This window comes from Cebus imitator, unplaced genomic scaffold (genome assembly GCF_001604975.1).
Source record: "Cebus imitator isolate Cc_AM_T3 unplaced genomic scaffold, Cebus_imitator-1.0 Scaffold142, whole genome shotgun sequence".
NCBI classification, from domain to species: domain Eukaryota; kingdom Metazoa; phylum Chordata; class Mammalia; order Primates; family Cebidae; genus Cebus; species Cebus imitator.
This window is the reverse complement of record NW_016107457.1, coordinates 661,449-688,667: the sequence shown is the minus strand read 5'-3', so window position 1 is coordinate 688,667 and position 27,219 is coordinate 661,449. Positions and strand designations below refer to the sequence as shown.

Below are 27,219 nucleotides of genomic sequence, written 5' to 3'. Positions count from 1 at the left end.
GTTTCACCATGTTGGCCAGGATGGTCTCGATCTCTTGACCTCGTGATCCACCCGCCTCGGCCTCCCAAAGTGCTGGGATTACAGGCTTGAGCCACCGCGCCCGGCTCCAAAGCTCAGTTTTCAAGTGGCACTACCTCCATCCATAGTTTCTATGACAACCAAGTGAAATGATACATGTCAAGTGTACAGCACAGTCTCTGGCACATAGTAAGCATTCAAATAAAGGGAACTGACAGCCTTCCAATTCTCTAGGAGCAGAATACAATTACTAAAATAGTTTAAAAGACAGGGAGGAATAGTTCCCAAGTCACAGCCCCATTTTAGAAGGCTGTGCCTTATAACAGTTTTCTAATTTGGGCAAGATTGCTTCTGTAATTATTCATCATGTTGAATTTTCTAAACATTAGTGTAAATGGGATTTCTTTGCCCTCATTTTAACTAGAAAACTAGTTAATCAGAAAATGACAGTCTGTAGATTTAAAAAAACTGTTAATGACTTGCATGTATATATTTTACAGAGGTAATGTATATGTGAATGAATCATATATATGCACAACTGCATATTGATTTTGTTTGTTAACAAGAAAAGTCAAAACCTTACTTTAGTTGGAACAGCCTTGAACCATATTCAAATTTCACATGCCAGGTTGTTCTTCAAAACCCTTTAAAATACTATATTACCTATAAAAACAAAGGTTATCCTGTTCTTGTTATTATTATTATTATTATTGATGTCCTGATTCTACCTCCTCTGTTAGAAGTTAGGGCTAAGGAAGAGAGAGAAAATCTAACACACACCTGAAAAAGCGGAGTTCTTAAGCTGTTACTTTATTATAGCTCATCTACATAGGAAAGAGGCAGCTGATAGTACATCAAACATCCTTAATATTCACATGGATCATTATTTGTTACAAATAATTACAGTAATGCTTTGCGGAGAGAGTTACATAACCTGGACCTTTTAGGAGAGTCTAGATTCCTAATGTTCTATCCCTTTGTCAATCCATGTGTCTGGAAATACATCCTGTTATTTTTTCGGAAATATGAAACTAAGATGCATATGTGCAGACAGAATGACCTATAGACAACAAAAAATACATTCCCACACTGGCCCACAAAAATACAGACCTTACGTTTGAAAAAAGAAAAAGGAAGATATTTCGGAACATTCTGAGATGTGTTAATGAGGTGAAAATGTAAGACAAACAGAAACTACAACTAAACAAACGAAACCTCCACTCTTCGCTTAGTCTATGCAGCAGCCAGTGTGCTTTTAGATGACAGACAAAATCAAGGACCGCTTTTATTTGTTGAATTCTTCATTTTGATTTAGATTACTCTAAGTTTTTCTGGAATTGCCTTACGAGCTGATTTATGCTTTCTCTGCTATAACTGCCATTCTTAAGTATCTACTTTTAGCACCACTGCTACATATGGGGTATTAAAGATAATTTAATTATTTTTGTATTATACCAAAAGGATATGTTAGGATCAGTACTCTCTTCCCTTGCCCTTTTCCCCTACTCACTATGTAAGAATTAACACTGAATTAGGCAACTTGTTCAAGACCATAGGAGCCTCACAAGAGACAGGGCGTAACTCCACATTCTTCACTCTCATATAAGTCCCTCCTGAGAACAATGTATGATCCCAGACTCCCACTTCTTGAATACTTCTTCCTATTCCACCACTACCTAGAACCCTAAGATGCACCCTATAAATAGCCTCCCAATAATGATTTCATAAGCCCCTCAAGCCTCCTGCCAAGAACTCTTTATGGCCATGCTTTTGTCTTAATAGCATGTTGGATTAAAAGAACTCAAAGACAAAGGATTTAAAAGCATTCAATTTTTTCATTAAGTATTTTATCTACGTGTGTGTGTTACAAAAGCAAGCAGTGATTTGTAGGAAAAAAATAGAGAGAAAAATGTACAGTTAAGCACCCACAAGACTGTTACCTGAATCAAACCATTGTCAATTACAATATATCCATCCGCAGCTTTGTTGGGAAATAAGCATGTAACTCACTGTAGGAGGGAGAGTAAGTTGATACAGTCTTTTGGAAGACATTTAGTTATAAGTGCAAAAGTAGAAAATGCATATGGTTTCTGACCCAGTAATTTCACCTCATAGAAATTAATGCCCAGGTAGCTAAAGATACATATATAAGGATATTTACTGCAGCATCTTGTGTAAATATGAAAACTGAAATAACCTAAGGTCCATCAGTAAAAGAATGGCTTCATAAAATAATACAGCCGTATTATGAAATACTGAGTAGCCATTTAAAAGAGTGAAACAGATCTATATATGTTGACATTGAAAAATGTTAAGTGAACATAATATAGTGTTTAAATGAAAATCATAAGTTACAGGACACTATGCCAATTATAATTTCATATATATAAACTCTACATGCAAAAATAAAAGGATGCACAACAAACTGTTAATGGTAGTTATCTCTGGATGATACTACTGGGTTGCTGCTACTTTATGTTTTCTATATCATTTAAATTTTTATGATACTTTTGTAACTTTTTAAAGAAAAACAAAGATTTTTATTCAGGTTTTTATGCATTTTAAAAGATAAAATATCCCACTCTGAGAGAATGGAGGTAATACATAAATACATAGATATAAAAAAAGAGATAAAATGGCACTGGGCTTTCTTCTCTACATATATTTTAAGCATCTTCTTTTTTCATTAAAAATATTTTATAAGACAATGAAAGAAAAACTGAGGAACTGTCACAGATTGGAGAATAGTTACTAGGAAGATGCAACAATTAAATCCAATGTGGGATCCCCAGTGGGATCCTATAACAGGAAAAAGGCATTCGTGGAAAAAAAAAAAAAAAAAACAGTGAAATTTGAATTATGTATGTAGTTAATAGCATTATACCAAAGTTGCTTTCCTTGTTTTGATAACTGCACAGTGGTTATATAAGTGTATTAGGGGAAGTTGGGTTAAGGATATACATGAACTTTATTATTTTCAGAACTTTTTTGTAAGACAAAATTATTTCAAAATTTTAGAAGTAAAACTTTTTATACACAATCTAAAACTTAATTCCCTACTTTCTTTCCCAAGCTTACTTCTTTTCTTGTACTCCCCATGCCTGTTAATGGGACATAAGCCAACCACTCATGAGGCTCAAAATCTCAGCACTGTTTTGACTTTCTTTTGTCTTGTCCTTCGTATTTAGACAGATGTACAGTACAATATATTCTACCTCAAAACACATTACATTGCTTACCAGTTATCTCAAACATCAATTACAGTTCAATTATAACTGCCTTCCACTACTCTAGGCATTACTCGCAATAAAAAAATCTTCTAATAGCACAGCTCTTTTTATTTTGCTCTTCTGCTTTACTTCAGCGGCTCCCCATTGCTTAGTAAAGACCAAATTCCCCCAATGAACATCTTTTCATTATTTAGTCCCAAACCTACACTCTCAGTTGGGTTCCCTTTCACAAACTAGCCCAGTGATTCTCCACAGAACCCCCTTGGGTTTTCTGAAAACACTTTCAGGAAGTCTATGAGTTCAAAATTAATTTCATAATAAAACTCAGATGTTATCTGTCTTTTCATTCTCAATATCTCATGAGTATACAGTAGCATTTTCCAGAGGCTTAATGACATGTGGTATTTTAACAAATTAATGCATAAGCATATGTGAAAATCCAGCTGTCATCTGTAAGCTTGACTACAAGATTTGAAAACATAAAACAATAGCACTCTACTTTTTTGTTTGGAAAATGTAGTTATTTTTCATAAAAATATTATTTATGTTAATGCAGTGAGTTTACTGTTATTCTTAAATTATTTGCTAAATATTTAAAATGTTTATTTATTTATTTATTTATTTGAGAGACAAGAGTCTTGCTCTATCTCCCAGGCTGGAGTACAGTAGTGCAATCTTTGCTCACTGCAACCTCCGTCTCCTGGGATCAAGTGATTCTCCTTCCTCAGCTTTTCAAGTAGCTGGGACTACAGGCACGTGCCACCATGCCCAGCTAATTTTTGTATTTTTTAATAGAGACGGGATTTCCCTATATGTTGGCCAGGCTGGTCTCAAACTCCTGACCTCAGGTGATCCACCTGCCTTGGCCTCCCAAACTGCTGGGATAACAGGCATGAGCCACCATACCCGGTCAAATATTTAAAATGTTTTAAACTTTCATATGGTAAATAATAATAATACATATAACCCACAGAAACAAAAAATTCTTTGGATTCTGCAGTGCTTAAGAACATTAAAGGTTAATTCGTTCAGCGGCAACAGAAAAAAAAAAAAAAAAAAAAAAAAAAAAAAAAAAAGAACATTAAAGGGGTCCTGAGACCAAAAAGTTTGAGAACTGCAGGTATAACCTAACTGCTTGGATGTTTCCTAGACACAGTTTTCTGGCCCTTATAATTTTCCTTCTTCTAAAATAACCTTCCTTCCATCTTCCCATGCTCAAATTTTACCTGTTTTCCTTAATGCTATCTTTTCAAAGTCCAACTATTAGCTGTGTGACCTTGAGCAATTTACTTAACCTCTTTGAGTCTTAAGCGTGTCATATGTAATATATGGACATCTCTGCTCACCTTTAAGAACTGTTTTGAAGGCCGGGCACGGTGGCTCAAGCCTGTAATCCCGGCACTTTGGGAGGCCGAGGCGGGTGGATCACGAGGTCAAGAGATCGAGACCATCCTGGTCAACATGGTGAAACCCCGTCTCTACTAAAACTACAAAAAATCAGCTGGGCATGGTGGCACGTGCCTGTAATCCCAACTACTCAGGAGGCTGAAGCAGGGGAATTGCCTGAACCCAGGAGGCGGAGGTTGCAGTGAGCCGAGATTGCGCCATTGCACTCCAGCCTGGGTAACAAGAGCGAAACTCCGTCTCAAAAAAAAAGAACTGTTTTGAGAATTAAAATTTCATACCTATGTATGAAAATACATAGGTAAAGCACCTAGCTTAATACCTGACATGTATAATAGATGCTTAATAAATGCTAACTTTCCCCAATCTGTTCCTCTTTTACTGGATTTTTTTTTTTTTTTTTTTTTTGAAATAGAGTTTTGCTCTTGTTGCCCAGGCTGGAGTGCAATGGCACAATCTCGGTTCACTACAACCTCCATCTCCTGGGTTCAAGCGGTTCTCCTGCCCCAGCCTCCCGAGTAGCTGGGATTACATGCATGCGCCACCACGCCTAGCTAATTTTGTATTTTTAGTAGAGATGAAGTTTCTCCATGTTAGTCAGGCTGGTCTTGAACTCCTGACCTCAACTGATCTACCCATCTCGGCCTCCCAAAGTGCTGGGATTACAGGTGTGAGCCACAGCATTATAGCCTGGGCGTGGAATGCTTTTCAAAGTAAGAATTTTATGCACTTTATTTATGGATCCCTCCATAATACTTAGCACAATGCCTTTCACATAAGATGTTTGGTATTATTTGAATCAGCAATAAAATGTAATCAAAAAAGTCATCAACAGAACATAAATATCTCAAATTTCAATATTTTACAAAGGCAAATGATTAGAGAATAGAATTAAAATAAGTTATTCTTTTATATAGATATGCAAATTGTATATGGTAAAAAGTATAACAGGTGTTAGAATAGTGCAGGTCACTTGAAAACACTATGGTGAGCTTTCAAATAACATGGTGAAATATAAAAATGAATATCAAAAGAATACTAAGATATTATGCCACTGTCACAACTATTTTCAATTTATAGAATGTATTATATATTCTAGCAAAGTATCCAAAGCCACCAAAATTCCTATTAAAGCTTTGTTTCCATTTCTTTGGTTTAGAAGATCTCAAAGCTCTAAATATTCCATCCTTACTGTTTATTTAGGATGGTATTGACCTACTTTCAGGACACAGCTTTGGGTTGCTTTCCAAGGGGAGTCAGGGGTTTGTGCTGAGCTGACCTCATCTCAAAGTAAGTTGTCTTCTAACCACTGGCAATCCTTAGTGACAGAGCTGCCCACAGACAGGGCTGCAGTCTATGGTTTGGACAGATATTTTGTTTGTTTATTCCAGAGTTAACTTAACCAGATGGGCCAAATATAGAAATTTGTTAAGTACTTCTATATCCTTTCTAACAGGCACTATTCAGATTTTACACTTTCATCCCAACTATACCCTTCCAAGACATTAAAGATTTAATGCAACAGTATCAGATTATGATGTTAATAAAAATTCTCATAAATCACTGGTCAGGCACATTGTTTATGATTAAACTGGGGCATGAAATTAAAGGAGAAGTTACTCATTTGTGGAAAAAATATTTTTATAAGATGTAGTTTAAAAGGTATAGTAAAGAGGTCCTCTAGGTTCTTAGAAGCTTAAAAGTAGCTACAGCAGTTGTACCTCCAAGGAAATACATGTAAGAATACTTACTTATAGGCCTCAAGGGTTCCCTTCTGAATGTGTTCAGTAAAGTTTAGAATACTGTAGGGAACCCTGGAAAGAAAGTTTCTCCTAGGACAGAAGGATGATTTAGTAAGGAACTAGTATAAAATAACTGATGTAAACTACCTTCTAAATCAAAAATAGAAACTGATATATGAAACATTAAAAAGTAAGGTTATAAGATCTGGTAAATTCTGAAAAGTCACAAGGATTGCATCAGAGTTTACTTCCTATCCAACTCTTTAAACTTGGGGCACACTTTAGTACTGTATTTAAATATATTTTTTAAAAAACACCTTATTTGTTAAATGGTAGATTGCTGGGGGCATAGAAAACGTTAGTAATTTTTTTTTTTTTTTTTGGTAAGAGATGGGGCTTCCTTATGCTGCCCAGGCTAGACTCAAACTCCAGCACTCAAGCAATCCTCCTGCCCTACTCTCCCCAAGAAGTTGGGATTCCAGGCACATATCACTACATCCATGACTTTTTTTTATTTGCCAGTTATTACAAGTAGGACTCAGGGCTGATGCCATCTTGCCACACAGACCGTGTGCCACCGACAACAAGGGACACCATTCACATAGACCACAAAGTTAGTGTTGCTCCCTGGGAGTTCTGCAAAGCCTTAATATAGAAAGTTGCACATAGGAAATGAACACATCCTTTAAACCTAACTTATCATGTCATCACTGTCTCAGGCAAACAAACAGTATTTTTGATGTGAAAGCTAAAGTGATGATGTTTGGCATCTGAATGGGACCAAGAGTACTTATTTTACCCTTAGCTACTGTGACAATGTCTTCAAAATGAAAAAAAAAAAAAAAAAAAGTCCAACCCGGAACTCAAAAATTAAAAATTGAAAACAATGACATGCTAGTAGAGGGAAAGTTTTTTTTTCAATGGCTTGTGCTGGGTCAATTAAGTATCCATATGAGGAAAAAACAAGTAACCTTGATCCCCCTACCTCAAATAATATACAGGTATGTGCCACACAACGTATCAATAAACTGACTGCATATGTAGTGGCCACATAAAATTATAATGGTGCTGAAAAATTCCTATCACCTAATGACCTTGTAGCCATCCTAACTTCACACGGCAGTGTCTTACTCACATGCTTTAGTTGCTGGTGTAAACATATCTATTGTGCTACTAGTCCTATAAAAGTATAGCACATATAACTGTGTACAGTGCATAATAAATGATAATGATAACAAACAACTATGTTACTGGTTCATGTATTTACTACATTATACTTTTAATCATTATGTCAGTGCGTACTCTTTCTACCTATAAAATAAAAAAAAGAACTGTAAAACTTCAGGCAGGTTCTTCAGTAGACATTCCAGAAGCAGGAACTATTATCAGAGGAGATGACAGCTCCATGCTGTCCCTGAAGACCCTCCAGTGGGACAAGATGTAGAGGTGTAGAGGTGGAAGACAATGATACTGAGTATCCTGACCCTGTGTAAACCTAAGCTAATGTGTATCTTTGCCTTAGTTTTTAACAAAAAAAACTTAAAAAGTAAAAAAAGAAAAAAGTGAAAAAAATTAAAATAGAAGTTTATAGAACAAGGAAATAAAAGGAAATATTTTTATATAACTATATAATGTATTTTGTGTTTCAAGCCAAGTGCTATTACAAAAAAGTCCAAAAGTTTAAAAAATTAAAGTTTATAAACTAAAAGAGTTACTGTAAGCTAAGTTTAATTTATTAATGAAGAAAGAATAACATTTTCATATAAATTTGTATATCCTAAGTGTATGTACAGTGTTTATAAAGTCTATGGCAGTATACAGTAATGCCCAAGGCCTTCACATTCGCTCACCCTCACTCACTGACTCACCCAGAACAACTTCCAGTCCTGCAAACTCCATTCATGGTAAGTGTCCTATACAGGTGTACCATTTTTTCTCTTTTATACTATATTTTTACTGTATCTTTTTAATGCTTAGCTATATTTAGATGCACAAATATTTCCCACTGTGTTACAACTGCCTACAGTATCAGCACAGTAACATGCTACATAGGTTTCTAGCCTAGGAGCAATAGACTACGCTATATAGCCTTGGTGTATAGTAGGCTGTACCATCTAGGTTTGTGTAAGTACACTCAACGATGTTTGCACAATGACAAAATTGCCTAATGATGCATTTCTCAGAAATTATCCCTGTCATTACACAATACATGACTATACAAAAATCAATTCTAAATAGACTTGAAGGTTTAAGTGTGAAAGGTAAAATAATAAAGCTTTTAAAAAACCCATAAAGGCAGAGATTTCTTAAACAGGACACAGAGTACTTAAAAAAAAATGAATAATTTGGACTTGATTAAAATTAAGAACATCTGTTCATCAGAAGACACATCAAAAGTGTGAAGAGACAAGCCACCAAGTGAGAGAAAATATTTGCAATCTTACATATATCTGACAAAAGGCTCATCCAGAATATGTAAAAGATATTCCTACAGATCAATTTTTTAAAAAGCAGCTTAAACAGGCACTTTACAAAAGAAGCTACCCAAATGGCCAATACATATATATAACAGAAGAGGCTCAGCTTCATTAGTCACCAAGGACATGCAAATTTAACCCAAAATGCTATGCCACTACATATCCAACGAAATGATTTAAATGAAATAGAAGGAGTACAAGTGTTGGCAAAGATGTGAAGCAACTGAAACTCTGGAACTCCTGGTGGAAGAGGAAAACTGATAGTAACCACTAATGGTAAACATAGAAATACTCTGACCTAGCATTTCTACTGGTAGGTATATACCTAACAGAAAAGTGAATATATGCATGCCACAGTGCCATTATTTGTAATAGGCCCAAACCAGAACAAACCAGAAGCAACCCAATGTCCACCAACAGTAGAATGAATAACTTGAAGTATATTCATGCAAGAAGAATGAATGAACTACAGCTCCAGGCAACAATATAGATGAATCTTACAAATATTGTGAGCAAAAGCAGCCAGAGACAAAATGATACATACTGTATGATTCACTTAAATAAGGTTCAAAAACAGGCTACAGTAATGTACGCTGATGGAGGTTAGAATAGTGATTTACCTTGAGGACAGAGGTAAGGCTAAGAAGAGAGAAGAAAGGGTTTCTAGGGTCCTTGTAATACTATTTCTTGAGCTGGGTTCTGGTTTCACAGGTTTGTTCACTTTGTAAAAATTGGTCAAGCTGTATACTTTATGTCTGCATAACTGAAACAAAAAGTTTACATTATAACTTGTAAAATGTATTTTGCCATAATGAATAGCATAATGATAACATAAAAAAGACGGGCAAGGATATATAGAATTCACATAATGGAAAAGATGGCTATCAAATAATGAGACTAGTTATAAATCCACATATGAAAAGAACTCATTAAAGAAACACACTGTGTGAGTATATATATATTTTGTGTTTCAGTTTCACTTCCAGTGACTTTTAATCTAAAATTGAAATACATTGTTGATTCTATTTCCTTCTTCCCCTTTGAGATAACAATAAGCTTAAAACAAATCAACCCTATATCTAAACAAATCAAGCAATAAATATCAACTAGTGAAAGTATGTTCCAGAAAAAAGCAGTCTGTGCCAATGAAGCAACTTTCTATTCTAATGTGATTAATATTCAAACACAAAAAAACTAGCAAGGAGTATCTAAATTTTAAAATAAAAATATATTAATAATCAGTAGATTAAATGATAATGTCTTAATATCATGTCTAGAACTACAAAAGCACTTATAATAAAGCCACAGAAATGTGTATTTAATGGATTTATATAGCCTTACATGGCTAAGCACCTCTATTCTAGTTCAGATTTCTATAAACAACTAGACACAAAGTACTGAAAGGTCTGAAACTGAATTTTAAATTGCCACAGATGGCATGTTTATAACACCCCCACAATATGCTAAGTGTTCTCCATAAAACCAACCTAGACACAATCCCTGCCTCTAGGGGACTTAAAATCTAAAAGTAGATGAGGCAGCCTAATTCAAACAAAGTAAACAAACAAAAGGAAACAAAGAAGGGAATGTAAGAGAAGGGGCCTGCATTAATCTCCTGGCTCCCAGAAGGGTAACAGGCCAATCTGAAAAGAGAGGAATGAAAGCTAACAAGTGAGAACTGCCTTATTTACCATAAAACCTAATATGACACAATGCAGTTAATATTCCCTAAAAAAATTATGCTGACCAGACTGAAAATGCTTTGTTGTTTTCTGGCTTCAACAGTCACAAGATCTAAATCTCCATAATGGACATAATACCTACCCCACTGGGTATGTGTAAAGGACATAAAACAGTCCATGCAATGGGCTGATTTACAGCCCAAAATTTAAATTACTGAATCCAAAGCCTATGAAAGCATTATTTCAAAACTCCTGGCTCACTGGTAATTAATTAACATGACACAACCATCTTTACCTCAAAGTTTCTAAAACAAGACAGTGATTCTTACTGGATTGCATTTTTCATGTTGCCTCTAAAAGGATATATGAGCTATATTTGGTTTGTCTGTAAATAAACATTTCATGGGCTTACAGTTCAAGCCCTGATCTCCTTATCCAGTTGACTAGAGCTATTTCAATAGAAAAATGTCAAACGATCATCAGAAATGTCTCCAAATACAGAGCCTCTTTAAGCCTGTGAATTAAAGTACATCTAAACCATTTAGATTCTTCCCAGAAGACTTCAATATGCTGACAACATCCAATTAATTAAGTTATAGGAACCAAACTCACTTCAACAAACTGGTCCTGGCTGCTTTGCTGTCTCCTTGGATCAAGTTTTTTTCTGGCAAAAGCTGTTTATTAAAAAAAATAATAATGCAGCCAAATGCCACAAAAAAGGAAGATGAAGAAAGAAATGATGCCTGACTTTGCTGCATCAGTCATATACATTGAATGTGAACTATAAAGAGTGTAATTTAGAATAAATGCTTGAGATCAGAATTACAGACATTATTTACTCAATGCCCCAGTTTTCTGTGCAACAGCCATATGACTCAATTTCCCAAAATGCTATCTTGCCTCTACTTTCAAACATGGTTTCCTGTTCAGATGGCGGACTCTGACTCTTGATCACACTCTCTACATACAATATTTCCATCAGAGAAATTACATAAATAAAAATCTATTTTAGACAAATCCAAAGTAGATGAGTAAAAGTTGTATTTGAATCTGTTTTATGAAGTCTTACACTAAAAATGCATCTATTCCTTCTAGTAATTCAAACTCTAAATCTTGGAGTTACCATCTCATTCCTTCTTCTCTTCACATTCCACTCCTCAAGAATTTGATCAGTACCAGATTGTTCAGATTCTCCTTCTGTCTACATCCCTCCCTCTGAAAGGGTCCCAGAAGGCTGATCAAATAGTAAAGATGAGGTCCAATGTGCAGAAGACTCTGATATAAGTCAGAGGAGAAGTAGCTTAGGAAAAGAAGCAAAAGGTTTCAGCCAAGCAGACAATACTAGTATCTGGAACCAGACTGGATAACAGAAGGGGGAATCTGAAGAGACTGCCTAGACCAAGGAGCCTGTGATACTTGACTCGAAAGGCCAAGTAAGTGTAGGCATAGGTGGATCACACCAACTCAAAAGGGCCAGGTGGTGCAAACACCCTGTAAATTATTGTCACACACCCCTCTTTTCAATGTCCTCTGCTAACACCGTAGCTTACACTCTCTTTGGATCTCACTTATCAAGTGCAATATCTTAACTTACATATTGGCCTCCTATTTCTCTACCTACACACTGCTGTCAAAAGCATCTTCTTGAATTGCAATTTCAAATCTCTTCAATGTTTTCCATCACCTTCAAGTAAGACTTATAAATCCTTAAAATGACTTACCACCTTCCAAGATCTGACTTCTCTAGCCTCGTATCTGCAATCACTTTTCCCCAGTGCTCTCTGCACCAGCCATAACTTTTAATTCCTCCACATGCTATCTTGCCGTTAGTTTCAAACATGGCTTCCTTTTAGGCAGAAGATACTTAATCACCTCCCCTCCCCAAAACACACTGTCTCCCTCAGTCAGTCATTCATTTTATCTACTTTTACTTTCATGTCTCATCTTAAACATCATTGCCTTCAGGAGGTTTTCCTTGAACTCTATATTCCTAGAATACTCTGTGTGTCCCTTTTCATGACATCAATCAAAATTATAATGACAAACAGTAAACAATCTTGAATTTGATGAGGGCAAGGATGCATTATGATTAAGAGTGTTAGTTCCAGCCAGGCGTGATGGCTCACACCTGTAATCCCAGCACTTTGAGAGGCCGAGGCGGGTGGATCACTTGAGGCCAGGTGTTCAAGACCAGCCTGGCCAACATGGTAAAACTCAGTTTCTACTAAAAATTACAAAAATTAGCCGGGCATGGTGGCGCATGCCTGTAGTCCCAGATACTGGGGAGACTGAGGCAGGAGAATCACTTGAACCTGGGAGGCAGAGGTTGCAGTGACCAGAGATCACACCACTGCACTCCAGCCTGAGTGACAGAGTGAGACTCCCAGTCTAAAAAAAAAGTATTAGTTCCTGTTACTCAAAAACCTTCAATGGGTTCCCAATCTTCTGCATTAAGTACATATTTCTCAGCATAAGCCTTCAAGGTCATCCACAATATGAAACTTTATAGTCTACTGTTTCTAAACGATTCTCAAAAGCAGCATTATCTGCTTTTCCAGATAAGCCAAGCACATTCTGGTGTCTTCATTTCTGTAGTTTCCTCTACAAGCCTGGCTCCCCTAAGTCTTTCAAAATGCTATCCAGTCTTCCCAACCTGTATCAAATTCTATCTTCTCCACAGTCTTTCCTGATTTTCCCAAATAAATTTGGTCTCTCCCATCTTTGACTCCCTTTCTGTTTAAATAATTTTATTTTCTGTTTGGTACTTTCTTAAATCCATCCAGTTGTCACAGGACTTTTCTTACACTTATTAATTTTAAATTTCTTAGATAATGGTGATACCTTGTTTTTCTATATAACTAGCAGCTCCTTACTGCATTTAGTATGCCTTATACCAGAAGGTATTCAATAAATGCATTAGCTTGAATCTTTTGAGACAGGGTCTTGCTGTTGCCCAAGCTGAAGTACAGAGGTGCAATCACAGCTCACTGTAACCTTGAATTCCTGAGCTCAAGTGATCCTCCCACCTCAGCCTCCCAAGTAGCAGAGACTACAGGCATGTGCTACCATGCTGAGCTATTTTTAATTTTTTTTTAAATAAATGGGATCTCACTATGGTGCCCAGGCTGGTCTCAAACTCCTAGGCTCAATCTTTTCTTCTGCCTAGGCCTCCCAATGTGCTGGGATTGTAGGCGTGAGCCACCATGACTAGCACTGAAAATCTATTAGATAGGCCGGGTACCACGGCTCTCGCCTGTAATCCCAGTACTTCAGAAGGCTAAGGTGTGTGGATCACTTGAGGCCAGGAGTTCGAGACCAGCCTGGCCAACATGGCAAAACCCTGCCTCTATTAAATATACAAAAATTAAGCTGGGCACAGTGGCTCACGCCTACAATCCCAGCACTTTGGGAGGCCGAGGCGGGTGGATCACGAGGTCAAGAGATCAAGACCATCCTGGTCAACATGGTGAAACCCTGTCTCTACTAAAGATACAAAAATTAGCTGGGCATGGTGGCACACACCTGTAGTTCCAGCTACTAGGGAGGCTAAGGCAGGAGAATTGCTTGAACCCAGGAGGCGGAGGTTTCAGTGAGCCGAGATCGTGCCAGTGTACTCCAGCCTGGGTAACAAGAGCGAAACTACGTCTCAAAAAAGAAAACAAAATAAATAAAAATAAAAATACAAAAATTAGCTGGGCGTGGTGGTGCACACCTGTAGTCCCAGCTACTTGGGAGGGTGAGGCATGAGAAATGCCTGAACCCAGGAGACGGAGGTTGCAGTGAGCCAACATCATACCACTGTAGTCCAGCCTGGGTGACAGAGCCAGACTTTGTCTCAAAAAACAAACAAACGAACAAAAAACCCCAAAAAACTATTACCTATAAGGCAACTGTCTAAATATGTAGATAAAACAATCTTTTAAATACAAAAGCCACCTGTGAAATAGAGAGAAGCTAAATGGAATTAGAGAAGCACATTATGTTACCAGTACAATAACAGAAATATATTTTATTTGCATCATAAATAACTGCTCTTTAGTTAGAGAGTAAGATTTATTGACCTTATGTTATACATTAAGAGATGTCAACATTTATGTCAAATCTGGTATTTCAAAGTAAATGGAATTTTAAGTCAAGTCTCATATAGCTGCAGAGCACAGTGCCAAAGCTCAATGTTTGTTTTTGTGATCATTATTGCTGTTTGCTGCAAAAAACAACAAACAGCAAATAACATTATTTAGGTTTGCCTAAAATTATGATTCAGAAGGGATGATAGAAAGTATCAAGTTCAATCCACTAAATTTCCAGGTGAGGAATATAAAGACTATGAGTCTCTTGGCCAAGGTCACAAAGTGAAACTAGGACAAAGGTTCAGACCATCCAACTTCTACTCCAGCACTCTTCCCACCCCAATTCAATACTCACCTCAACACTGTACCAGTTACCGCACATTATTTTCAACCAATACTGAAGCAAACAATGCTCCAGTACTGTATTAAGGCCATTTGCATATTTTTAACTATGCTCCAGAGAAACAAAAGTGTGATGAGTGAAGGAATGAGAAGGAATTTTTTTTTTCTTTTTAAATTTTACTTTAAGTTCTGGGGTACACGTGCAGATCTTGCAGGATTGTTACACAGGTATACACATGCCATGGTAGTTTGCTGCCTCCATCCCTTGTCACCTACATTAAGTATTTCTCCTAATGTTATCCCTCCCCAATCTCCCCACCTCCTGCTATCCCTCCCCTAGCCCTACATCCCCCAACAGACCGCAGTGTGTTGATGTTCCCCTCCCTGAGTCTATGTATTCTTATTGTTCAATACCTACTTATGAGTGAGAACATGCAGTGTTTGATTTTCTGTTCTTGTGTCAGTTTGCTGAGAATGATGGTTTCCAGATTTATCTATGTCCCTGCAAAGGCCATGAACTCATCCTTTTTTATGGCTGCATAGTATTCCATGGTGTATATGTGCCACATTTTCTTTATTTAGTCTATCTTTGATGGGCATTTGGGTTGATTCCAACTCTTTGCTATTGTAAACAGTGCCACAATGAACATACATGTGCATGTGTCTTTATAATAGATTGATTTATAATCCTTTGGGTATATACCCAGTAATGGGATTGCTGGGTCAAATGGTATTTCTGGTTCCAGGTCTTTAAGGAATCACCACACTGTCTTCCACAATGGTTAAACTATTTTACATTCCCACCAACAGTGTAAAAGTGTTTCTATTTCGGAATGAGAATGAATTCTTATCTTTTCTCAGGAGCTTATACCATATAAGAGGTTAGAAATAAATACTACTTCACAAGCTTTCAGGAGAGTTGTGTTCAAAGACACTGAGAGGCAAGAAAAACATGATAGGAAATTATATACAACCTAAAAAAATAATAGAATTTTGACACAAAATATGCTACATGGAGCATTTTGAGTGCTCCTTTATCAAAACTTACTATTTACTTTACAGTAACCAAAGAAAAGATGGTGCTTTGGGGAATAAAAAAGAGAAAACCTAGATGCCTATTTGTTGAAACATGTAAAACATGAACATGCCTACCAATACCTACCAAATATTTGTTATTAAATATTGCTTCTTACAACTCTACACCTAATAACTGGCATAGAGTGGACACTTAAGTGTTTCATAAGAAATTCACTACTCTCTGTTAGTATCACCCAGTATTCTTCTTTAATATTATGGCTGTACATCAGTCACTAAAATGTTGCTACTTGTAATAGAAAACAATGAATACAGACAGTCTGTATCAAATGGAAATGTTTCCAAGGCTAGAACAGTTTACATTATGTGTATCAATATATTTGTGTGTCTCTGTGTGTGTATATATGTATTCATTTGTTCTCCCTATATAATATATGTATGCTCGCATGTATATATGTGTTTGTATAGCATGTATTTTTGACAACATTAATTTTACTTAAGGATCTTATGTTATGGAACAGTAATTTTCTAGCTTTCCTTACAGCAATTTATAATAAGAAAGACATTTTACATTACAACCTAGTACACATATACACAGATATACACATACATAACTAAAACAAAAGTTTCATGAACAACACCCTTACTACATATGAAGCACTAATATTTTCTATTCCATTTTCAAAAGTGGATGTTTATTATTCATTAAACTGTTTGGAAACTCATAAAAGATAAAAAAGATACTGGGAAGGTGTACACCTTAGTTTGGTATCCATTTCTTAGAAATAACCTACAATCAACAGAAATACCACCAGAAAATACCAAAATGAAGTCTAGAAACTATTAAACATCGTTCATTCAAAAGTGCTGTTGAACACCTGAAAGCCTGGGTCATAAAACAAGTCCCCAGTTGGGAGGCCGAAGTGGGCGGATCACCTGAGGTCAGGAGTTCATGATCAACATGGTGAAACCCTGTCTCTACTAAAAATACAAAAAATTAGCGAGGCGTGGTGGCAGGCACCTGTAATCTCAGCTACTTGGGAGACTGAGGCAGGAAAATCGCTTGAACCTAGGAGGCAGGGGTTTTAGTGAACCGAGATCATGCCACTGCACTCCAGCCTGGGCAACAGCAGCAAAACGCCATCTCAAAAAAAAAGTCCTCACAATTTAAAAGCAGTCAAATATTAATGGAATTTTTTCTCTGACCATAATGGAATTAGAAATCAATAACAGAAAGCTATCTGTAAAATCCCCAAACATAAGGCAAATAAATAATATACTTCTAAATAATCCAAGGGTCAAAGAAGAGATAAAAAGGAAAATTAGAAAATATCTTTAAAGTTAAATGAAAATAAAATATAACAAAATTTGGGGGAAGCAAAACCATAAGCCAGAAATTCTCTGGTTTAAGAGAAGGGAAGAGGCCAGGCACAGTGGCTCATGCACTTTAGGAGGCTGAGACAGGCCTCCTAAGCACTTTAGGAGGAATCCCAGCACTTTAGGAGGCTGAGACAGGAGGATCACGAGGTCAGGAGTTTGAGACCAGCCTGGCCAAAACTATGAAACTCCGTCTCTACTAAAAATACAAAAACTAGCTGGGCATGGTGGCATGCACCTGTAGTCCCAGCTATTCGAGAGGCTGAAGCAGAAGAATCGCTTGAACTCAGGAGGAAGAGGTTGCAGTGAGCCAAGATCATGCTACTGCACTCCAGCCTGGGTGACAGAGCGAGATTCCATCTCAAAAAAAAAAAAATAATAAAAATAAAGAAAGAAGATAAGAACAACGAGCCCAGACCATTCCTTAGGTCCACCTGGTTTTTTCTAGAGCAATCCAACCATACTACTCCCAAACTCTGTTCACATAAGGAAGGTGGTCACCTGGAATGAGAACAATCAGATTATTATTTGTGGAAGCTTAAGGTGAAAGAATCAACTCCTCAGCTCACCCCCACTGGAGAGGTTTCTTAAGTCTGAAAAAAAAAGACCAAGAATCTAAATAAGCACCGTGGTGTCACTAAAGGAGATGGGCCATACAAATGGGACAATATGAATAGAAGACAGTGGGAAAAACATCTGGAAAAAGGCAAGACAGGACAATGCAGAGCATGATGGTGGAATGGACAGCACCAGACTGTATGTTTCTAGATAGTGGCTTCCTCCCCATACTAAGGACAACTCCTGGAACACAGTAGCCTGTTATTATTGTCTAATGTGTGAAACTGAACTTTCACAGATTCATCTTAGAACCAAATTAAACGCAGAAAAACCTTAGCTTCTCAGAGGCCATCAAGACCAAGATGGGCCAGAAATAAAACCTGCCCTGCCTTTAGACACATGTGCTAAGGTAGCCTGAGGACCCACCCCTCCAATCCCCAAACTCTGCAAATATGGGTCATATTATATATTCTAGTATAATTTATTCCAGCATTTCACAGGAGAGTAGGGAGGACAAGACTCTCATTCCTGTTGTTAATTCGATATGATATCAGTTTATTCACTATTAGAAAGGAGGGAGCCATTAGTAGACAACCATTAACTCACGTTTATGGCTAAATATTAGGTTTATCGTATCTATTAGTAGCACTCATTAAAAGAAAATAAAGGGCCCATATGTTTTCTATGCGTATTTCAGGCAACGAAAGTGAGTAAGGACGCTATTCTGCTTTCCTGGAGGCAATCCCACATCCTGCTAGGTTTGGTTTTCATATGTGCCTGGCTTCTTAAAATAGGCATAAACAGTCTTATTTAGTTCTAGGCTATTTATTTCCACAGAGAAGAAATCTCAGAACTTTTTAACTATCATAGGTTACCTCATTTTTTTACACCTTGATTGTGATAAGGAAAGAAAAATATGGTATCGGGGCAAAAGAAAGAATAAGCTTAATTACAAAAATTTAAAAGAAACATTTATATGGTGGCTTATTAGATAAAGAACACTATCTCTCCCATCTCAAGGAAAACGATTTATCCCAAAAAGCACAAATACTGTGCTTCTTTTTCTGTAAGTTATATCCTTCTTTCTAGAAAGAACTGGAGTCTTGGATTTAATCTCGTTATGTATATAAGTTTGCTACTGAAAACCACTACAGGAACTAAATGACTCTAACAATTCAAAAACAGTTATCTCAAATAAAAACTTCACAATGCAATGATACTTTTGACAGAGCATTTACTACAACCAATGTTTCTAAATCCTTTTGGAGGAGAGAAATTCAAAGTGATTAAGACAAAGATGATCAAAGTTATACTACTGATTTACAATGTTAAACAATCTCAGCATGTATTACTTTGGAGCAGGGATTTACAAAGCACAATCAACACATTTGGGCAATGTGTCAGTGAAAATGATTAAATATGCTGAGGTCTTAATTATAACACCACTTTACATTTGCATAGAACATTCCAGTTTACTTATATCCTGTAAACTCATTTGACTCTATGCCTTCCAGTTTAAATACAATAGACATGAGTCCATATGGATAAGAGAAGCTATATTCTGAAGTGGTTAACAATATGGAATTACAGAAGATAAATTTAATTTTGCTTTCTTCTATTTCCTTTTGCAAAAAAATGTGACTACTAGAAAATTTAAAATTAAATGTGTGGTTCACATTGTATTTCTAGTGGACAGCATTGTTCAGTCAGTTTATTGACAGATTTTATATGTTAGCCTAGGAGGCACAATCGCTAGTGTATAAAAAAATTAAGACAAGGAAATAACAGCCTCTCCACTAAAGGACTGGACATTTTAAGTAGAGGGTCACAGGTTTAACAATAATATTGCAGTCAAACTTAAAAGCAAAATAAAAAGTAAAGTCATATAAAACTTTCTCAGGGAATGTAGCTGTTCTCTTCTATAAATAGATTACTGATATTAAATTACAGAAAGTGATTTAAGAAACAATGTTACCCTCTTTAAAAGCCACAAAACTTGCTCTGCCTGAGCAAGGAAGAAAATGCCCTGCCCACATCCACTTTCTGGAACCTAAAGGTAAAGACATAATAAAGCAATTAGGTCCTACAAGGGGGTTTCACCATCTACTCTGATAAGATTTACTCCCTCATTTTATAAAGAAAAAAAAATGAGTCTTACCTGGCTAGATGGCTTATCCAAAATGTCCTCATTTCGAAATTTAATCAATATAAAAATATCTGTTTATAAATATCTATAGTTACAATTATTTAGATTTTTATACTAGGTCTTCAGATTCAAGTATTTATTTTACACTTCAGCACATCTCAATTTGGATACTACATTTTCACCAGTAATACTTGATCTATATTTAGATTTCATAAAGCTCAAGGTTGAAAACTAAATTTTCATACCCAATTTGTTTCCATATGGCTAGTGGCTACATTAGACAGAAAGCTTTACAGAATATCTGATGAGTTCAGCAATCTCAGTGAATGCTCTCTCTTCAATATTCAAAAAATATCATTCTCTCCTAAGGACAGAGGTGGAAGAGAAGGATCCTCGACTCTCCCTTCAGAGAGGCAGTTTGGTGGTTTTCAGTAGCTACATGTAACTGCAACTATTTTTGTGTTAATTGGGCATGAGAAGGTATTAAATAAAAGATTGTAGACTAAAATATATATATGGAATTGAAGCCAACTGCTTATTTTGGAATTGTGGCATTGTCGCTTACTAGATAAAGTAATCATGAGTAAACCACTTAGTATCTCCCTGCCTTAATGTCATCATTTGTAAAATGAAATAACACTGTTTCTACCTGTTGGGTATACTAAGAATTAAGTCAATTAATATATGTCAACTACTTAGAAAGCACAAAGTAACCATTATATACATCCTGGTTTTTGAGGTCAGCAGCCTCATATGTATGAATATCCATACATATCTTGATATGTATGGAAAATATGTACTAGCCTCATTGTATGAAGCTAGTAAGCCACATAGCCAGGAATAAAAACCAGACCTTTGGCTGGGCATGGTGGCTCATGCCTATAAGCCCAGCACTTCAGGAGGCTGAGGTAAGTGGAGTTCAGCAGTTTAAGATCAGCCTGGCCAACATGGTGAAACCCTGTCTCTACTAAAAACACAAAAATGCTGCGCATGGTAGTGCGGGCCTGTAGTCTCAGCTACTCTGGAGGCGTGGTGGGAGGATCACTTGAGCCTGGGAGGTGGAGGTTATAGTGAACCGAGATTGTGCCACTGTACTCTAGCCTAAGTGACAGAGTGAGACCCTGTCTCAAAAAAAAAAAGCCCAGACTTTCTTTTTCTATTTAATATTCCATCTACCATCGAGGGCTGGGTTAAGTAACCTAGGGTTTTTTAGGCTGCCATAAACAGTTTAACATAAAATTCTGCAAATCAAAAAAATTGAGCAGCTCAAAACATTTATAAAATTTTATTTTAATCTATGTCTATATATATGTTTTAGATTACATTGATTATTAAAAAACAAAAACAACTACTAATGTTCCATTTGGGGGCCAGAACTACACACTAAGGAACAGTTCTCTGGGTTGCTATATCTGTAAAATAAAACTCTATTGCCTCACTTTTCAAAAGATAGACAAAAATGGAAACAAACCTATTGCACCACAACACATTATGCAAGTATGATGTTCATTACCTCAAAATCTTTATCAAATAAAATCCATGATGATGGTAATGACTGTTTTAGGATTTCCTTTTTTTCCCCCTTTGGTTTTCAAAACATTCAATATTGGGATATTAACATCTGTAATTTAAAAAATAATCCCCTCCCCCTGGAAAAAGTATATCAGGAATGAAAATAGTATTGATAGAAGAAACAGTTAGAAAATTAATTCTAGAAAATAGATAACTAGCTGAAAAACTGTCCTCTTTTTTCAGACATGTTTTAGGTATCTTTCCTTAGGCTCCATTCAAACTTTTTTATTTTAATGATTTAGGTGACTGCGACAACATCTTTTATTGTATCTAAAAATAGGGCATGGGTGTGTAAATTTATGAGCTGGAATGCAAAACTGGCACAGGATGTCTAAATCAGAGCATTAAATCATTTACTATACTCTAATATGAAAATATATTTTAAGGATTGGTATCTCCATGCTCTATCTTTACATATTTTAATCCAATCATCTTTATTCTTTTCACAGTGAAGAAATGTGAAATCATAAACTTTTTAACATTCTCAAATATGCCAAGCCAATTAAGAGATTATTGGCCAGATGGGGTGGCTCATGCCTGTAATCCCAATAATTTGGGAGGCCAAGGTAGGCAGATCACCTGAGATCAGGAGTTCAAGACCAGCCTGGGCAACACTGTGAAACCCTGTCTCCACTAAAATGCAAAAAATCAGCTGGGTGTGGCAGCATGTGCCTGTAGTCCCAGCTACTTGGGAGACTGAGGCAGGAGAATTATTTGAACCTGGGTGGTGGAGGTTGCCGTAAGCTGAGATCATGCCACTGCACTTTAGCCTGGGCGACAGTGCAAGACTTTAAAAAAAAAAAAAAAAAAGGGAGAGAGATTATCCTTGGACAAACACTCCTCCACTCCAGGCCTCTGGATCCTTCCTTGAATAAGAAGGACAAGACAGAACACCAGTGGTTCTCAGTCTTCTTTCCACCCCAACCCATCTGAGGGATTAAGCATCTCCCCATTTATAGAAGTGATGATCATCTGAAAACGTCCCACAGAAGATTCTGAGACACTGCCCTAGAAGTTGTTCCCCTGCTGGTTCGCTCTACTACACTACTGCAGACTTATCTGAGGTTCCACACGGCTCTACGCCTGCCACTTTAGGTAGAGGAAAATTATAATAATATTTCAATGAGCTTAAGAAGGGCCAAAAGTTAGTATACATCTTCATTTGCTGGAACATGCAAGATCCAAATAAGAATTTGTATACTGATAGCATCAAAAAAGACTATGGAACTGTTCATATGGCAGGCAGCACATCCAACCTGGAATTGGCTTCTAATAAGGAGGTAGGTAAAGGAGGAGGAAAAGTAGGGAATCAATCAAAATAATCACCCCTAAGGTTTGAGGGAATGGTCTGAATATGTGATTAATGGAAAGATTTGTCTAAATCAACTTGCCTGGTATCAGAAAGGGAAGCCAAAGATGAACACATAGAGATGTGATGGTATATGACCCCCAATTTCTTCTCCAAAATATCAATTTGTAACATTTGATATCAATTCTATGTAGATAATTTTTTTTTACTGGACAACTCTATAAACTAATAACCGTAAACACTAAAAAGAAAAGATACGGACATATACCATAAGTCAAATACACTAGTTCAGCATGGGGATTGATGAGAACTGCCAAGCATGGTATTTACAAATAATATCCGTATTTCTTTGAATATCTACTTACTGTGGACAAATTACACAGCATTTAAAAGCTATTGTTAGTTGGGCATGGTGACTTGTGCCTGTAATTCCAGACTCTCTGGAGGCCAGGAGTTCAAGACCAGCATGGGCAACATAGTGAGACCCCTAACCCCCATCATCTCTTTAAAAAAAAGAAAGAAAGAAAATAAAATTTAGAAAGCTCTTGTATGTGCAAAGTCATGTGAAAAAATTCTCACAACTAGGAAAGAAGGAAATAGACTTTGAAAACTTCCTTGGAAGATGTGCATTATCTGATCCAAATGTGAACCAATGTTATGTTGTTATTAATAAGTATGCAACGTATGGTAAACATGCTGACTGAGGCTTCAAAATTAGGATATTTATATGAAAAAAATGTGTAATTGTACTACCTTCAAACAAGAAAACAGTATTACTTAATAAATGCTGATTGTTAACTGTATGTTTTACAATGAGATGACCTTTAAATGGCACAAAAAAATAACAAGTGAACCACAGATTCAGAATTTGAAAATAAAAAACTAGCAGGCTCTAAAAATTGCTGTCCTCTGTACCTAAAGATGCCACTAGTGGCGAATCAGGATACAATGTCACTGCTCTAACATATATATTGCTATATTGACTCCTGATCAAAAAAGTCGACAAAAATCTTTTGTGGGCATCAATGTATTCTGAAACAACTATAAAACACACTGTCCATTGCTGCTTAACTTGCTGAAAAAACACTCCCTATTTAACAAACACATTCTCAACGTTCCCAGTGTGAACTATAACTGTAAAACCTAAAACCTGGGTCAGTATACAGACCAACAAGAAATAAACACGAACAGAAAGAAATGCCCCAATCTCAATTCTGAAAGATGTTCACATCTGAAATGGTTGCAATAAATACTATGAAAAGAAGACAATTCCATACACAGGGTTGAGATGGCTAAACAGTCGTTGGATGAAGATATACATTTCTTCCTTATTCTATTCCCATGTGTCAAAGCATCAAAACAATTTAATTTGTGACAGTTTATGTTGTGTCTCGAACTTTACATCTCAGTTTATCATGAGGGGGAAAAAAACCTGTTAGGCTTGACTCGCTGTGAATCACAGCCAGGAGGTCATCTTGTTGTGTATCAGCAACTATGTTTTCGCTACAGCTATGTGACCTGAAGTGGCAGCAGCAGAGGCACCAAAATAGAAGGGGCAGGAGCCTTCTCCTGGCTTCTTGGCTGCAAATGGGCTTTCCGGCCCATTTGGGCAACTGAGCAAGAGCCAACCGCAGAGGAGAGAAAGAACCAACCCCGACAGCTCCGCGGAGAAAGGCTGCAGGCCCACCCCACCTTTCGTGCCCTCCCGGGGAGCCCGGAGAAGCAGGAACATAAAAGAGGACAGGCTTAAGAAACAGCCTGGAGAAAACACAGCATGACAGGGGTCAAAACTAGCCCCATGGAGGGCAAAACCCAGCCCTGACCGTGAAGCACAGATTTTGGGGCGGTCTGGAGGCGGAGGAGGCTCTCTACCCCGGGGCTCCGGGAGCGGCTCCGGCGCGAGCGCGCAGCGGGCCCCCTGCCTTCAAGCTCCTCCGGCCGCCTGGGACCTGCCCCAGCTCCCACCTCACCTGGCCGGTGCCCGCTGGCCCGGCCCGAGCCTCCGGCTCCCTGCCCGCGCCCCGGCCCACCCTCCCATCCCGTGTTCTCCCCGCACGTCCCTCGGGACCACCGGCCGGGTCAGCCGGGGCAGGTGGCCGCTGCCAGCCCCGCAGCCCCAGGCCCGGCCTCGGCACTCACTTTCTGAATCCGCTTCAGCGCCATGGGTCCGGGATGGCGGTGGGGACACCGGCCGGCGGGGGGCGGCTGCGGGGCTCTGGGGCGTGGATCGTCGCGGGTTGGGCTCTGGCGGCTCGGCTGGCTCCGCGCGGTGGGTCCCCGGCTCACCGCTCCCAGGCTCGCTCCGGGCGCCGGTCCCTGCTCCGTGTGCGCCCGAGCGCGAGTGTGAGGGCGGGGACGCCGGCGAGACTCTTTTGTTTCCGCTTTTGCTTCTGGGAAGGAGCCTGCGCCCTCCCCGCCGCGCCCCGCCCCGCCCCCGCCTGGCACACTGGGAAGTGTAGTTCCAGCCCTGTCCTCGGCCGCAGGCCCGCGGGCGCTGTCAGGTCACCTGCTCACCGCTGACCTCAGCGGGGCAGCTTCAGGTGAGAGCTGCCGGGGGCTAGAGTCGGTCTCTGCAGTCTCATTGAGAGCACGTGACTCTGGGGCTGCGCATCTGGAAAATGGGGATAACAAACGAGCTACTAACGCACTTAAAGGCATTTCTAAATCATCAGTTAGTAATTCCTTATCCAATAGGTGCCACAGCTAGTTTTGTTATTTTTACCTTTAAAGATTTCACTTTTTCTCAAATATATGGATTGTCGCAATTTCTCACCTTGTACACATGCACAAACTCGTATCTATCAGATCCCTTGCTTACCTCCTTAGTTCTTATTGCCGAGGAAAAAGGTGTCTCTTCTGTCCAATGCACAAATCTTCCTTGTCTGAGTGCATTATCTGCTCGTAGGTATGCCCCTCCTCATAAATTACCCGCTTCGAATACCTAGTTCTGAGCTCTCACTACCCCCACTGTCTCCTACCCTACTGACACACACACAGTCCCTACTCAACAGTCAGCTCACACTCCCCACTCTCCAATTCCTGTGCACGTGTGTACCCATTAAAACTTGGCTTCTTGCCAGGCGCGGTGGCTCAAGCCTGTAATCCCGGCACTTTGGGAGTCCGAGTTGGGCAGATCACCTGAGGATGAGAGTTTGAGACAGGCCTGGCAAACAAGGTGAAACCCCGTCTCTACTAAATATACAAAAATTAGCTGGGCGTGGTGGAGCACACCTGTAGTCCCAGCTACTCAGGGGGCTGAGGCAGGAGAATCACTTGATCCCGGGAGGCAGAGGTTACAGTGAGCGGACATCGCACCACTGCACTCCAGCCTGCGCGACAGAGTGAGACCCTGTCTCAAAACAAAATAAAACCCAAAAACTTGGCTTCTGCTTTGAGCACCACAGAATCAGTTTTCACCAAGGTCACCAATTAGAAGCTTGAACTTCGAATTACCAGATTCAACTCACTCCCTACTCTGCGCCATGTTTTTGAACCACCTGTTTGCAGTCACCCTCTTGCTTTTCAAAACATTCACTGCCTCTGGCTTCCGCGCACCATGGTAGGTGGGTCTTCTATTTGGTTGACTTTCCTTTTTCTGTCACTAGCTTCTCTTCTCAAGCGTTGGAGTGCTCCAGAGTTCCAAGCTCCAGAGTTCACCATCGATATCTTTCTAGGAGATAGACCTCATGCTCTCCCCTGAACTGGGCGTAGTTTGAGGTTCATGGACTGTGAAGACCAATTGCTGTCCCTCTGACTCCTGCAAGCTGGGTGACCTTGGCCAAGCCATGTAAATTCTCTAATGTCTATTAATCTCTACATGTACTATTGTAAGAATTAATTGGTATTTTTATATGTAATATGCCCAACACAGTACCTATGTTGAAAGTGCTCTATGAGTATTATTTCCTGACTTATTTTTACTTACATGGTGGTAACTAAAAAATTTCTTTTCAGCTCAAACTCTCACAATAGTTTCCATCTTAAATTTTCAAAAGCCCACTGGACACATCTGCCTTCCTTCCCTGTGCCTAGCATTGAGGGTCTGTAACTACAAGGTGAGGATGAGAGACAGCTTACCAAGAAACCCAAAACAATAGCTACCATAGCATTCCAAAGGCTGCAAAGAGCAAGGAACAAATATCCCACTCTTGTAACCTAAGCGAAAAACGGATAATGAGTAATGGAAGAATGATAGAAACAACCAATAAGACTTAAAACTTAATTTGGAACTCTTCCCTGCCCCGCACCAAGAGGGTT

The 27,219-nt window shown here is 38.3% G+C and overlaps 1 protein-coding gene across 2 annotated transcripts in view; it reads right to left on the bottom strand.

The window, feature by feature from the left end:
• Nucleotides 1–25,339, bottom strand: part of UBE2D1 (ubiquitin conjugating enzyme E2 D1) — a 36,459-nt gene extending 11,120 nt beyond the window's left edge. Inside the window, exon 1 of one of the 2 annotated variants that reach the window (XM_017542254.1) lies at nt 25,102–25,339. In XM_017542254.1, coding sequence (XP_017397743.1) covers nt 25,102–25,125 — 24 coding nt within the window. In that variant the 5' untranslated portion in view covers nt 25,126–25,339. The remainder of the gene's footprint in view (nt 1–25,101) is intronic. The other variant, XM_017542256.2, reaches the window with a different exon arrangement.
• Nucleotides 25,340–27,219: the final 1,880 nt, after the last annotated feature.